We start from the raw sequence: 10379 nt of genomic DNA on the forward strand, positions 1-10379 counted from the left end.
TGTGCTTGGTGCTCAACAAGCCCCGAAAGCTACAGATTGAATGAATGAGACAACCTGCCTCTTTGTGTCCTTATGTCTGAATGGAGAGAGTGTCAGGCAGAACCTTGAAAGTGCCAGGAGGTTTGCACCTGAGATTTCAATTATAAGGGCTCATCAATACTTAAATAGAAGACATTGACAAAATAAATAAATAAGTAATAACCCCATCCAAGCTGAGGTACATACCTGTATGAATGGTAATAAATCTGTTCCAATGTGTACTTCTTTGGTGTAAAAATGCCGAAATGGGGATGATATGAATTCTAAGAGCTGAAGAGATGCTTTGCAGCTATGCATGACAACTATGACAACCACGTCTTGGTGTACCCATTTCAATCTTTAAACTTATGCAGAAGTCACCAGGTGCAAACAGTTTAAACTAAAGTTTACCTTTCAACAGCAGCCCCTGTGTTTTCCAGGTTATACCAAACAGTGGATGAGTAAATTGTTTCTGCAATTTCCTAAGAAAAAACCTTGTCGGTGCTAAAGTAACAGTCAGTGAATTTGTTGGTGGCTACAGCACCATAAGAAACTGGTTTAGTGTCTAAGTGATAATGACAAGAGAAATTTGCCCTGTGATGTTTTTGCTTTGTTAAAATGAATGAACCTCTCAACAGTTATTGCCTTGTTAGATATGCCCCCCAGCTTAACAGCCTTCATTTTCATCCAAACCATGTATTTTTTATAACATTTGGAAAGTAAATGAAGTGTCTAGTTTTTACTTTTTGTTGGTCTGACTAGATGCTATGACTATTCTGTATGAGGATTTAATAATTCCCTAATGCTGAGAGCCTGGTAGCATTCCTCATTAGCTAGCTGTACATGGATAATACATGGAAGGCTGGTAAATATAAACAACGGCTTTTGTTCACAGAAACTGATATTTGGAGGTTTTGGGTAACTTTGTTCTGCAAGTCAGGCCGACATTGATCACAAAATGTGTGATCTTTCAACACTGTATTCTTTTTACTGCTGCACCGAGTATAAAAAATACAGGCAGTGTTAAAATGCATCTCGTCACATAAGAGTTGTTCTCTTTTTTCTGTCCACATTCACAGACAAACCTCCATGCACAAATCCATGCGCGCGCGTGCACACACACGCACACGCACACACACACTAGGCCAGATTTCCTCAATTTGATAGAATCCACTGAAACGGTTAGGAGTTAATATCAGATAATTAATTCATTGGACCTAAGCAGGGAGCAGTGAGCAGAGCTGAGGTGGACAGGGATGTGTAATGGGGGATAAGGTGGAGGTGGTGGTGCTGGTATGGCGGTTGCAGAAGCAGCAGGGTTGGTGAAGAGTTTAAAGTGAAAGGGGAATGAGGGGAGTAATCCACTGAGTGCCTATAATGTAATGAGTCAGTCTCACTTAATGGAGTCCATTTGAGGAGGAAGGAGATACAGAAAGAAGGAAGGTGGTGCTTCTGGAGGTGCGTAGGCGTTGTTGAAAGGGAGGCTGGTTTGGAAGATTAAAGGTGATTTTCTGAGAAGACAAGTCCTGCTACCTTCCTTATCACCATACAATACCAACACGCTCTCACCAGCTGTTTTATATGAATACATGGCTACAACTTTGTGCAACTGCTGCACTGTATAATTGAAGCATGTTACAGTAGAGCTCGAGGCTAAAACACTATTTTTTTTATCTAAAACAGAATTGGTGTTAATGCTTTCAGAGTGGCTTTATCTTAGCTGTGTGTTTCAGGGTAATTTCTGAACTGCATAGCTGCGTTAGGGCAGACTATTTCCATTTGACTTTCAAATCTGTGCACACACACACACACACACACAAGCTCCGAAAAACACACTATTCTCCCTTCTCAGCCAGCATATATCTGCATTTCATTGACATAGTCGGCCTTTTTTTTTCTAAATACTGTCCTAAATACTTTTATGGTCTTTCAAGTATGAGTTCTTATATCCGATTTACTTTATCTGATAACTTTAATAAATGCTCTAACATTGCTTGTACCAGTGACTCTTGTATTTTTAAATCCATTCTGTTCAGTTCATTTAGACTTTATTAGAGATCACGTCTCACATTATTATTAATTTCCTATTTGGAAAATACATTTTTATACCTGTGGTGCTGTAGCCAGTTCTGCTTTTACGTGTTAGGTTTCTGCGGTTTCTGCATCCACCACCACCCACTTACTTAAGGACTGTTTCAGTGAAAACTGCTCAATATCTGTCTATTGTCCAAGGTAACAGAAACATTGTTTCTAGCAGGACATGCTGCTGAGCTTTTCAGATGTCTTTTTTAGTGCTTTGGCAAAGCCCAAATTAAATCCTATTCACCTTCACAGCATAAGTGTGACAACACTAACATTAAAGATAATTATATCAGAATCTTGGCACTTAAATACAAAACATTTTGCTAACCAACAGGGGGAAGTAGAAAACCATGTCTGAAAACTTATGAAATGATAACATCAGATTTTTTTTGAAGAAGTGGAACATTTTTGTTAAGCATTTGTTGAGATTTTTACACTCCAGATCAATTTATTATCAGTGGTTAAGGTTAAAAATAAAATATCAACAATGTGCCTAAAAGATGGTGCAGTTGTGACACTTGCTCTGCTTCCAACGCCTCCTGAAGAGTCAGGGTTTGCATTATTCATGCGTTTCGTGTTGGTGTCATATCTGTATCTCCTGCTGTTGTTGTGTGTTTCTTGTCGCCTGTGCGTACAGATCAGATGCTCTGTCGCTCTGCCAGGCTGCGGTGTTTAATCCAGGTCAGCTGCCATCTTACCCTGCTGTTTTCACGGCCTGTTGAAAAAGTCTCCTAATTGGCCCATTTTTTCTAAGGCGAATAAGTGTGTGATTTAAAGTTAGCGAGATGGAGTGTCTCATCTGTTTGTTTGGCGTTGTGGTAAAGTTTGGGGAGGGAGCACAAGACCAGACACATAGCCAGATGTGACAAGTGCTCCTGGCTGTGACACAAGTGGCACCGGAGAGAGAGCGCAGTCCTATTTGCTCCAGCTCTTAGTACCGTAAATTGAGGACAAAGGCATCTATGATTTTGTTATTTGCAGTGTGCTTTATGTGTCATTCATATGCACACGTCTGTCCGCTCATGCAAATGCGTGTCTTCTTATTCTCCTGACAGTCACAGCGAGCATGATAGTACAAGTCATGGGCAGGAAGCATACTTCCTACGTACTACTCTTCTACATGAGATGCCTCTCACGTCTGTAAAAAGCAGTTGCCACAGAAACTTTGCTGACACTTTGGAAGGTCTGTGCAGCAAATGAGTTTTGGATAGCTGGAGGCTCAGGTGGTCACCATGTGAGGATGCTTACACAGGTGCCAGCATTGAGCTGCCAAACTAACTATCATGTAGGCTCAGGGTCACACAGGCACAATGAAATGTTGCGTAACAAATTAACTGCACTGCAAAAATCAAACATATTTTCAAAGTATGTATTATTTATTTGAAATTAATTGCTAAGGCTTGTTAGTCTTGGTTTAGACAATACCCGGTGTTTAATCATGATCAGGTTACCAAGATTATAAAGAAATAAGCAACAGCAACAACATTCCGGTGCAGAAACAATCCCAGTAAAACCTCTTCATAAATTTTATTGTGACTGGTGCGTATGTAATAATCAGTACAGTGTTTCTGGGAAAAAATGTGCTGTATTTAAGCTGTTCCAGTGTAACTTCTTAAAGCTTCTCTCACCCCTATTCATTTGGAGTGAAAGGCAGAAAAGCTTAGCAATGGATATTGTAAAAGATTGGCCCATAAAACCAAGATCATTTGCATGGCCAGATAAAACAAGGCACTAGTGGGAAAATGGCTTCTATCATATTTTGTCAGTTTGGGAAACCATGCAAAAATTTTAGTAGAAATCACTTTTAAAAATTGTCCATCACAACACAAGCATTTAGCAGTCTGTAGTTTTACTATGAACGCTGTTTTTTTAGGCTTTCCTCAGTGTAAGAGGACCTTTATTAAATGTTACTGAAGCATCCTTTTGCAAAATAAAAACTGCAACTTTTTGGTTATGTGGCGAGACACAAATCCTTTTTACACAAACTGTCAATCTGAAGGACACAATTTCCTTTAAAACTGCAAGGCTAATGTTTTTCTTTTCTCTGTCTCCTTTTGTTCCCTCTCTTCTTTCAACTTCCCTATCTTTCCATTCACTCTTGTTCAACCCTGCCCCTCTCCTCCCGATCACACCCCCTTCCTGCCTTTTCCTCTATGCTTTCTGTACGCCTAAACAGGTTCCTCACCAGATGGGTGCGCTGACCTTCTACCGCTATGAACAACCTATTGTAGATTACTGCCAGGCCCATCAACCCCTGAGGCTCAACATGGGCTATGAGGGACCCCCACAGGGCCTGGAGGGCCTGGAGGACCTGGGGCCATGTGATAGGGGCACTATACAGACAGTGGCGCTGTCTGCCGTTCCCACTGCTGCCAGCATAGGTGCCCCTGTGCCAGGGCCTCGCTCACCTCCACCACCCCTCAGACCACCAACCGAAGGTCCCAGCAGTGGCCCTTTTCCTCCCGGCGAGCGCACAGGCACGCTCAAATTTGGACGCTAGCAAGTTGAGCCGGCTGTTAGGTGTGGGGCAAGGGCCTCTGATTCACCATCTGATTGAAATGAAGGGGCAGGCGAGCTGGTTATTCAGTGGGGCCTTCTTTTCAGAACGTGAGTAAGAGAACTAGTGGACAAAATTTTTCAAATTCTGCCTGGAGGGATTTGTCAACTGAAACACACAGTCTCACCGGTATATAATAGAGGTTGAGACGTCCTTACTGGTCATTTTGATTTCTTTTTCCAAAGCACTTGATCTCACTACTGACTCATAAAAGATAATCCTGAATATCACAAAATGTTTTAGCTTCCAGATTTTCAGAATCTGGTCTTTTACATATCCCATGTCAACATCATGTGGCATCTGCTCATAGCAGAAATAGCCATCCACTTGCAGCGAGTCAGTGCTGAAAGGGAAAGTGCAATAAATTCAAGTTCTCAATCACACAAAGTGAGAGTAGTAATGAGATGGAGTTTGGCATCATGTAAGGAGCAGAAGGCTTCTTACTGTGATTATTATTAAAATTTCTAGTGCATAATTCTTATCCCAGGCAAATCCATGTCATTATTTCATAAAGATGAGTCATTTTCTCATGACAAATAATGGCAGAGTTTCCCTTTCTATTGTTTACTTTCTTTTGTTTCTTTGGCAGTAGAACTTCCCATTAATGTGCATGTCAAACCAAAGAGTTTACTTACGTGTTTCCTTTAATGCACATAAGCTATTTTGAGCTGAGAGCATTCTTAAAAGGCCAGGTGGTCCACTGAACTCGCCTCTGCCAACTCACATTCACAATTACAACCGACTGATAGTCTCAGATGGACTGAGCATGTCTTTGCAGATTAAGTAATCAAACATTACATACAAGTGAAGTAGTTAAACTGAATTTTTTAACAGGTATTTATCATAATGATGTATCCTACAGTACCTGCTCCTCCCAACAACAGTTAAATTGGTATCCACAAGCTCAGAGATTCTATGATTAACAACAACCACAGAAACACTTGACAGAAGATTTTATGGCATAGTCCATAAATTCCTTAAACATACAGTACACATCAGAATGGCAGGTCTTTGTATGTGATCGTACCCCCACTATGCTTTAAAGGGGTAACATTGGGGAAAATATGTGGTAAAATAAGTACATTTGATTGCAAAGTATTGTACATATTCTTAAAAAGGTCCACATTACTGAAGGTTAAAACCACTCTCACTGCCTCAAAACAGTCATTTGTTGAGTCAATGGTTGACTTTCATCTCACTGGACAGTTTGGAGAGCACCATCTTGCTGGGCTGGGAAAGCTCCAGCCGTGTGCTCAAGTCTCCCCTCCACAACAGAGACCGACAGTGCCTAGTGGAGGTACGTTGAACCAGCACACTGACTTCTCTTTGACCTGTGTATGAACCCATGGACTGTACTGGGAATATTGCCTGACATCTCTTTTTCTTCAAGAAGGCGTGCCTGGAGTGCTGGACTTATTGCATTAGCTAACTCTTTGACCACCATGTCAAGAACTACTCTTTATTGACTGATGGTGCTGATGAAGACTTCAGATATGGCCATGGTGGCCTGTGAAGCATCATCTCCAGCTTAATCCAAGTGGTGCACTGGGGTTGTTTTCTACATTGTCAGCGGTCATACTCCTAGGAGTTGTGGAAACTGTGCTTGGTCCTCCCACAGTGCAACTGATTGATCTGCAGATGAAACTTTGGAGGGGCCAGAATTCGCCACAAAAGTGAGTGTATCCTCAAGAGAAAAAAAATAAAATAGGGAATTTTATTGATTTGTTTTATTTTGTCTTTTTGGCCTGGATCAAAAGAGACGAGAAGAGTTTTTAAGGTATTCAAAGATGTTCAAAGATGATGTCAAGAAATTCTATGAGACTAAGGACAAAATCAAATAGAACTTATTTATCGTGTAAATAGTGAATCTTAAAGATGAAAAAGTATGAACTTCATTTCTTCTGAGACACAAACTGCTTGTGAACAGAAGAGGAGCCTTATTGACTTTCCAGGGGAATCTGTTACCAAGCTGAAGAGGTTCCTCCTGCAACGCTCATGTTGATTCAATGATAAATATTTTTCTATCTGCTCCCGTCACTATTCTACCATTGTACCATTCAAAAAAAAAAATTATGTTAGAGATTATTTCTCAAATCTAATCATTTTACTGACTCATATAAAGAAAGGAAAATTTTAAGCCCTGTTATTGTTATTGTGTCAAACCACCTATAGAGATTCATATTTTCTGTTCTGAAATGTCTGAGAGCCCATCATGCAAGAGGGGGCCATATGATGTGTTGTTAGTTATATCCGTCAACTCCTCTTGTTTAAGAATTTCAACAGTATTTGCCATTTTAAGGTGTACTCCGGGGGAAATGTGCTATTCATTATATGAAGAGTTAAACCAGTTAGGGATGTTCTTTTTGATGTGCCATTATTTTGTTCAGTGTTTTACCAAAAACCAGCCCCAAAACAACAAGTGACCCAAAAGTCTTCATGGTTCCATGACAAAGAAGGGTTCAGTCCCCTTCGTGTACAGGACATTACATAAAAAGCAGTTGATTCGCTCAGTACGGTTGCTTAATAGTGCTGGTGGAGTTTACTTTGTAATAGCAGCTGTGCCAATGTCTTTATAATGGGAGCTCTCTCAATTCTATTCATGTATTGTCTTGCCTTGCTCTATATCACCCCTGCTAACTCCTTGGCCTGAATTTCATGTCTGCCTCTTGGTAACTCGGGTGAACCTGTTTAATAATGTTCTATTTCTGTCCGCATGTTGATATTTTGGGAAACTATGCCCATTGAGGGAGGAGCACTGAACCAGAGACAAACAGTACAGGGAGATACTTCCTGTCTGGAGTGCCCTAGAACCAGAAGCGCGTGTCATGAACGACTTCAGTGATTTTATAAGAACTTGTTTGCCTACCCACTCCTGCCCCTTATTTTGCCTAAAGAAGAATTTCCTGGCATTACATAGGCTGTTGAGCTGGGAAAGAGGCTTGTATTGGGCACTCACTCCAGGGACAGACTCTCCCTTTAATAGTCTCCCACTAAAGTCCAGTACCCCATATGTAGTAATTACTTCCATTCTCAGAACAGTGGTTATGGTTCAATTCAGTCTAAACACAGTGATCAAAGCTATTTTTCCCTTCATGCGTAATTAGAAAATGCTAATAAAATCTTTGTATGTTCCAAATTAAATGAGCCACTAATAAGCGATTGATTAATCATGACTACCTCCCTGATAAAATCAGATATGTCTAGCCGTATGTTCAAATCCTCCTGCCAGTAATTATTTAGACTTTTGTCCGTTTCCTTTGCCATCAGAGAGCTGGAAGCACAGGCGCTGCATGCTAATGATGCATGTTTGAGCTGAACTCCAGGACCGTCTGCGCTAGCCCCGCAACGCCAACAGGCTTTATTTTCTCTTCTGCTTTGTTTGTTTATGGTTTTGTACACCCCGAGCTCCCCGCTCCCCTTCACTCTTTGAGTTTGGGCTCAAGTCCCCATTGGGAGCATTTTTTTTCCTATTTTTGCTTCGGGTGGGTTGAAAAAAGGTCTGAAGAATCGCAGTGAAAACTTTCATATTTTAGTGTTTATGCTCAGAGGAAAAGCTACATGCAAATCTCATAGGAGAGATAGAAAGCAGAGGAGACGAGTGGGGGTCTAGAGTTACTGTACAATAGGCAGGATATGGATGGACAAGTGTGCAAGTGTAAGGACATTTTATTCTGTTTCAGTGAAGGTTTTGTGAAACTCTCAGGCAGCTTTTATTTCCACTTTAAGAAATGACTCAAACAGCTTCAGGCAAGCTTAAACACACACTAATCACACACATAAGTATTCTGTAGAGTCACATATAGCACACAAACTACAATCAAAAGGCATATTTGCATCTTCTAAACTGTATGTATTATGCATGCTCACAAACAAAGATACACAGAGAGTCATATGGTTTAAACACCTTATTTGAATTGAAATCCTATATATTACCAAGCATCCACTTTACTCAGACAGTCAAGAACTGCAGAAACAATCAAACACCACCAAAACATAAACTTCATACACAGGCAACCCACATGCCTTGATAAATGATAATAAAGTACTGCAGGTTCTAATGCTCCCATCTATTCCGGTTCACCCAAGGCCATCCGCAACGGTTCAGTAGGTTCCAATCCATTACCTGATAAGTAGATTTGAAGAATTAATTCTAAGCCAGACGTGAATTTGCATCCTTTTTTCCTCTGTGTCTCACCAACTGTTAGCGCTGGGGCAGAGCCATACAGCACGCACTCCAGATTTAGTACATAAAGTATACCCATGACTTCCCAATTTGAGTTACCGATTCCCAGTTTGGGTTATTATTTTTCTGCAAACTGAAAAGAATAAATAACTTTGTCATGCTAAAAGGCAGAGACAGTGACTGGAAGCATGGCTGTCCTGCATGTACCAAGAAGGCCTGTGTGTGTGTTTGTATCTATAGCAGCACCTACTCCTCTACCTCCTCTGAACCAACATCACCATTAATGATGTTCAGGCCAGCCCGGTCCCCATTGATTGTTATTGTTCCATGCTGTTCCACATTAGCAGGAAGTCTTTAACCTCTGACTCGCATTGTCCTGACTCTGTTTTTCTGCCATTGCTCATGTCAGAGGGGACACAGAAAAGGAAGGCATGATCATTAACCTCTGTCAGGGAAACACACTTTTTCGTTTGTCTGACAAAGCCAGTTTATGCCCCTAATTGGATTTAATGTAAGCACCGAAGGAAGGAAGGAATTTTTTTTTTTTTTTTTTTTTTCAAATGGGCTGCATTTTACTCCTGCAGTTGGCTCGAGAGTGCAGTGAGAGCGAAATCAGTGAGAAACTGACAGAAAGCAATATCTGAATTATGGTAGTCTTTGTTTCCTTGCAGGCTTAAAGAACTTTCCCTTTTTTTCTGCCTCTCAAATGCTTTCCACATAAACCATAAGATCCCCGCTGTTCCTTCTCATCCATTTCCTGCAGAGAGCATTGATTTCTGTAGGGTGTAAATACGCGCTGCGTTGTTTTCTTTAGTAGGTTTGTTGTTAATTTTTTTTTTCTTATTTGGATTTTTGTTCTTTTTATTGTATTCAGACCTAAAGCATTTTTGTGGAGACCTGGTCCAAGCGCAAAATATGGCTCTTCTTTGAGTATATTATTGTCAGAAAATGTTTTGTAAAAATTTTGATGATGATATCAGAAATAAACATCTAAAGATGGGAGTTATGTTTTGTTTGCCTGAATATCCTGAAGTTGCATTAAAGAGGAATTTTGCCATTTTTACACAAAAAAAATTAGTTAGTTATGAGTGGAAGAGACGTTTTCTGATATAAGAAAATAAATGCATGATGTTGGGTGTTATGCATCTTTTGATACTGTCTCAGGAGGTCTTTGATCAAAATTTTAAAAAATGCAAACCACAGGAGAATTCCTGAACTTTTATTGTGTTAAAGCCAAACTTATGGAGATATAATGTAAAAAAAAAGTTAAGTCAGCACAATTCTGTTTACATTTACCTTGAAAAATTTCTTAGCTTTTCTAGTGTACTCCAGACTAAAATTTGTATATATCTGCTACCACTAAACAATTTTGACCATTCTTTTTGATTTAATGAAAGAGCAACACTATAGCCCTTAGTGCTCTCTAAGCAATATTTATGATAACATCATTCACTCAAATCAATCTCTGTATATAATGTGAAAGGTTGAAATAATCCAGTGAGCACTTTCACAGCACATGTAGTACTGGTACTGTAAAAT

The 10379-nt window shown here is 40.1% G+C and overlaps 1 protein-coding gene across 1 annotated transcript in view; it reads left to right on the forward strand.

Annotated features, from left to right (window-relative positions):
* LOC113124716 (leucine-rich repeat transmembrane neuronal protein 4) overlaps positions 1 to 4874 on the forward strand; it is a 95982-nt gene extending 91108 nt beyond the window's left edge. Inside the window, exon 3 of the mRNA XM_026297783.1 lies at positions 4277 to 4874. Within this exon, the coding sequence (XP_026153568.1) occupies positions 4277 to 4600 (324 nt within the window). The 3' untranslated portion in view covers positions 4601 to 4874. The remainder of the gene's footprint in view (positions 1 to 4276) is intronic.
* Positions 4875 to 10379: the final 5505 nt, after the last annotated feature.

This window comes from Mastacembelus armatus, chromosome 12 (genome assembly GCF_900324485.2).
Source record: "Mastacembelus armatus chromosome 12, fMasArm1.2, whole genome shotgun sequence".
NCBI lineage: Eukaryota > Metazoa > Chordata > Actinopteri > Synbranchiformes > Mastacembelidae > Mastacembelus > Mastacembelus armatus.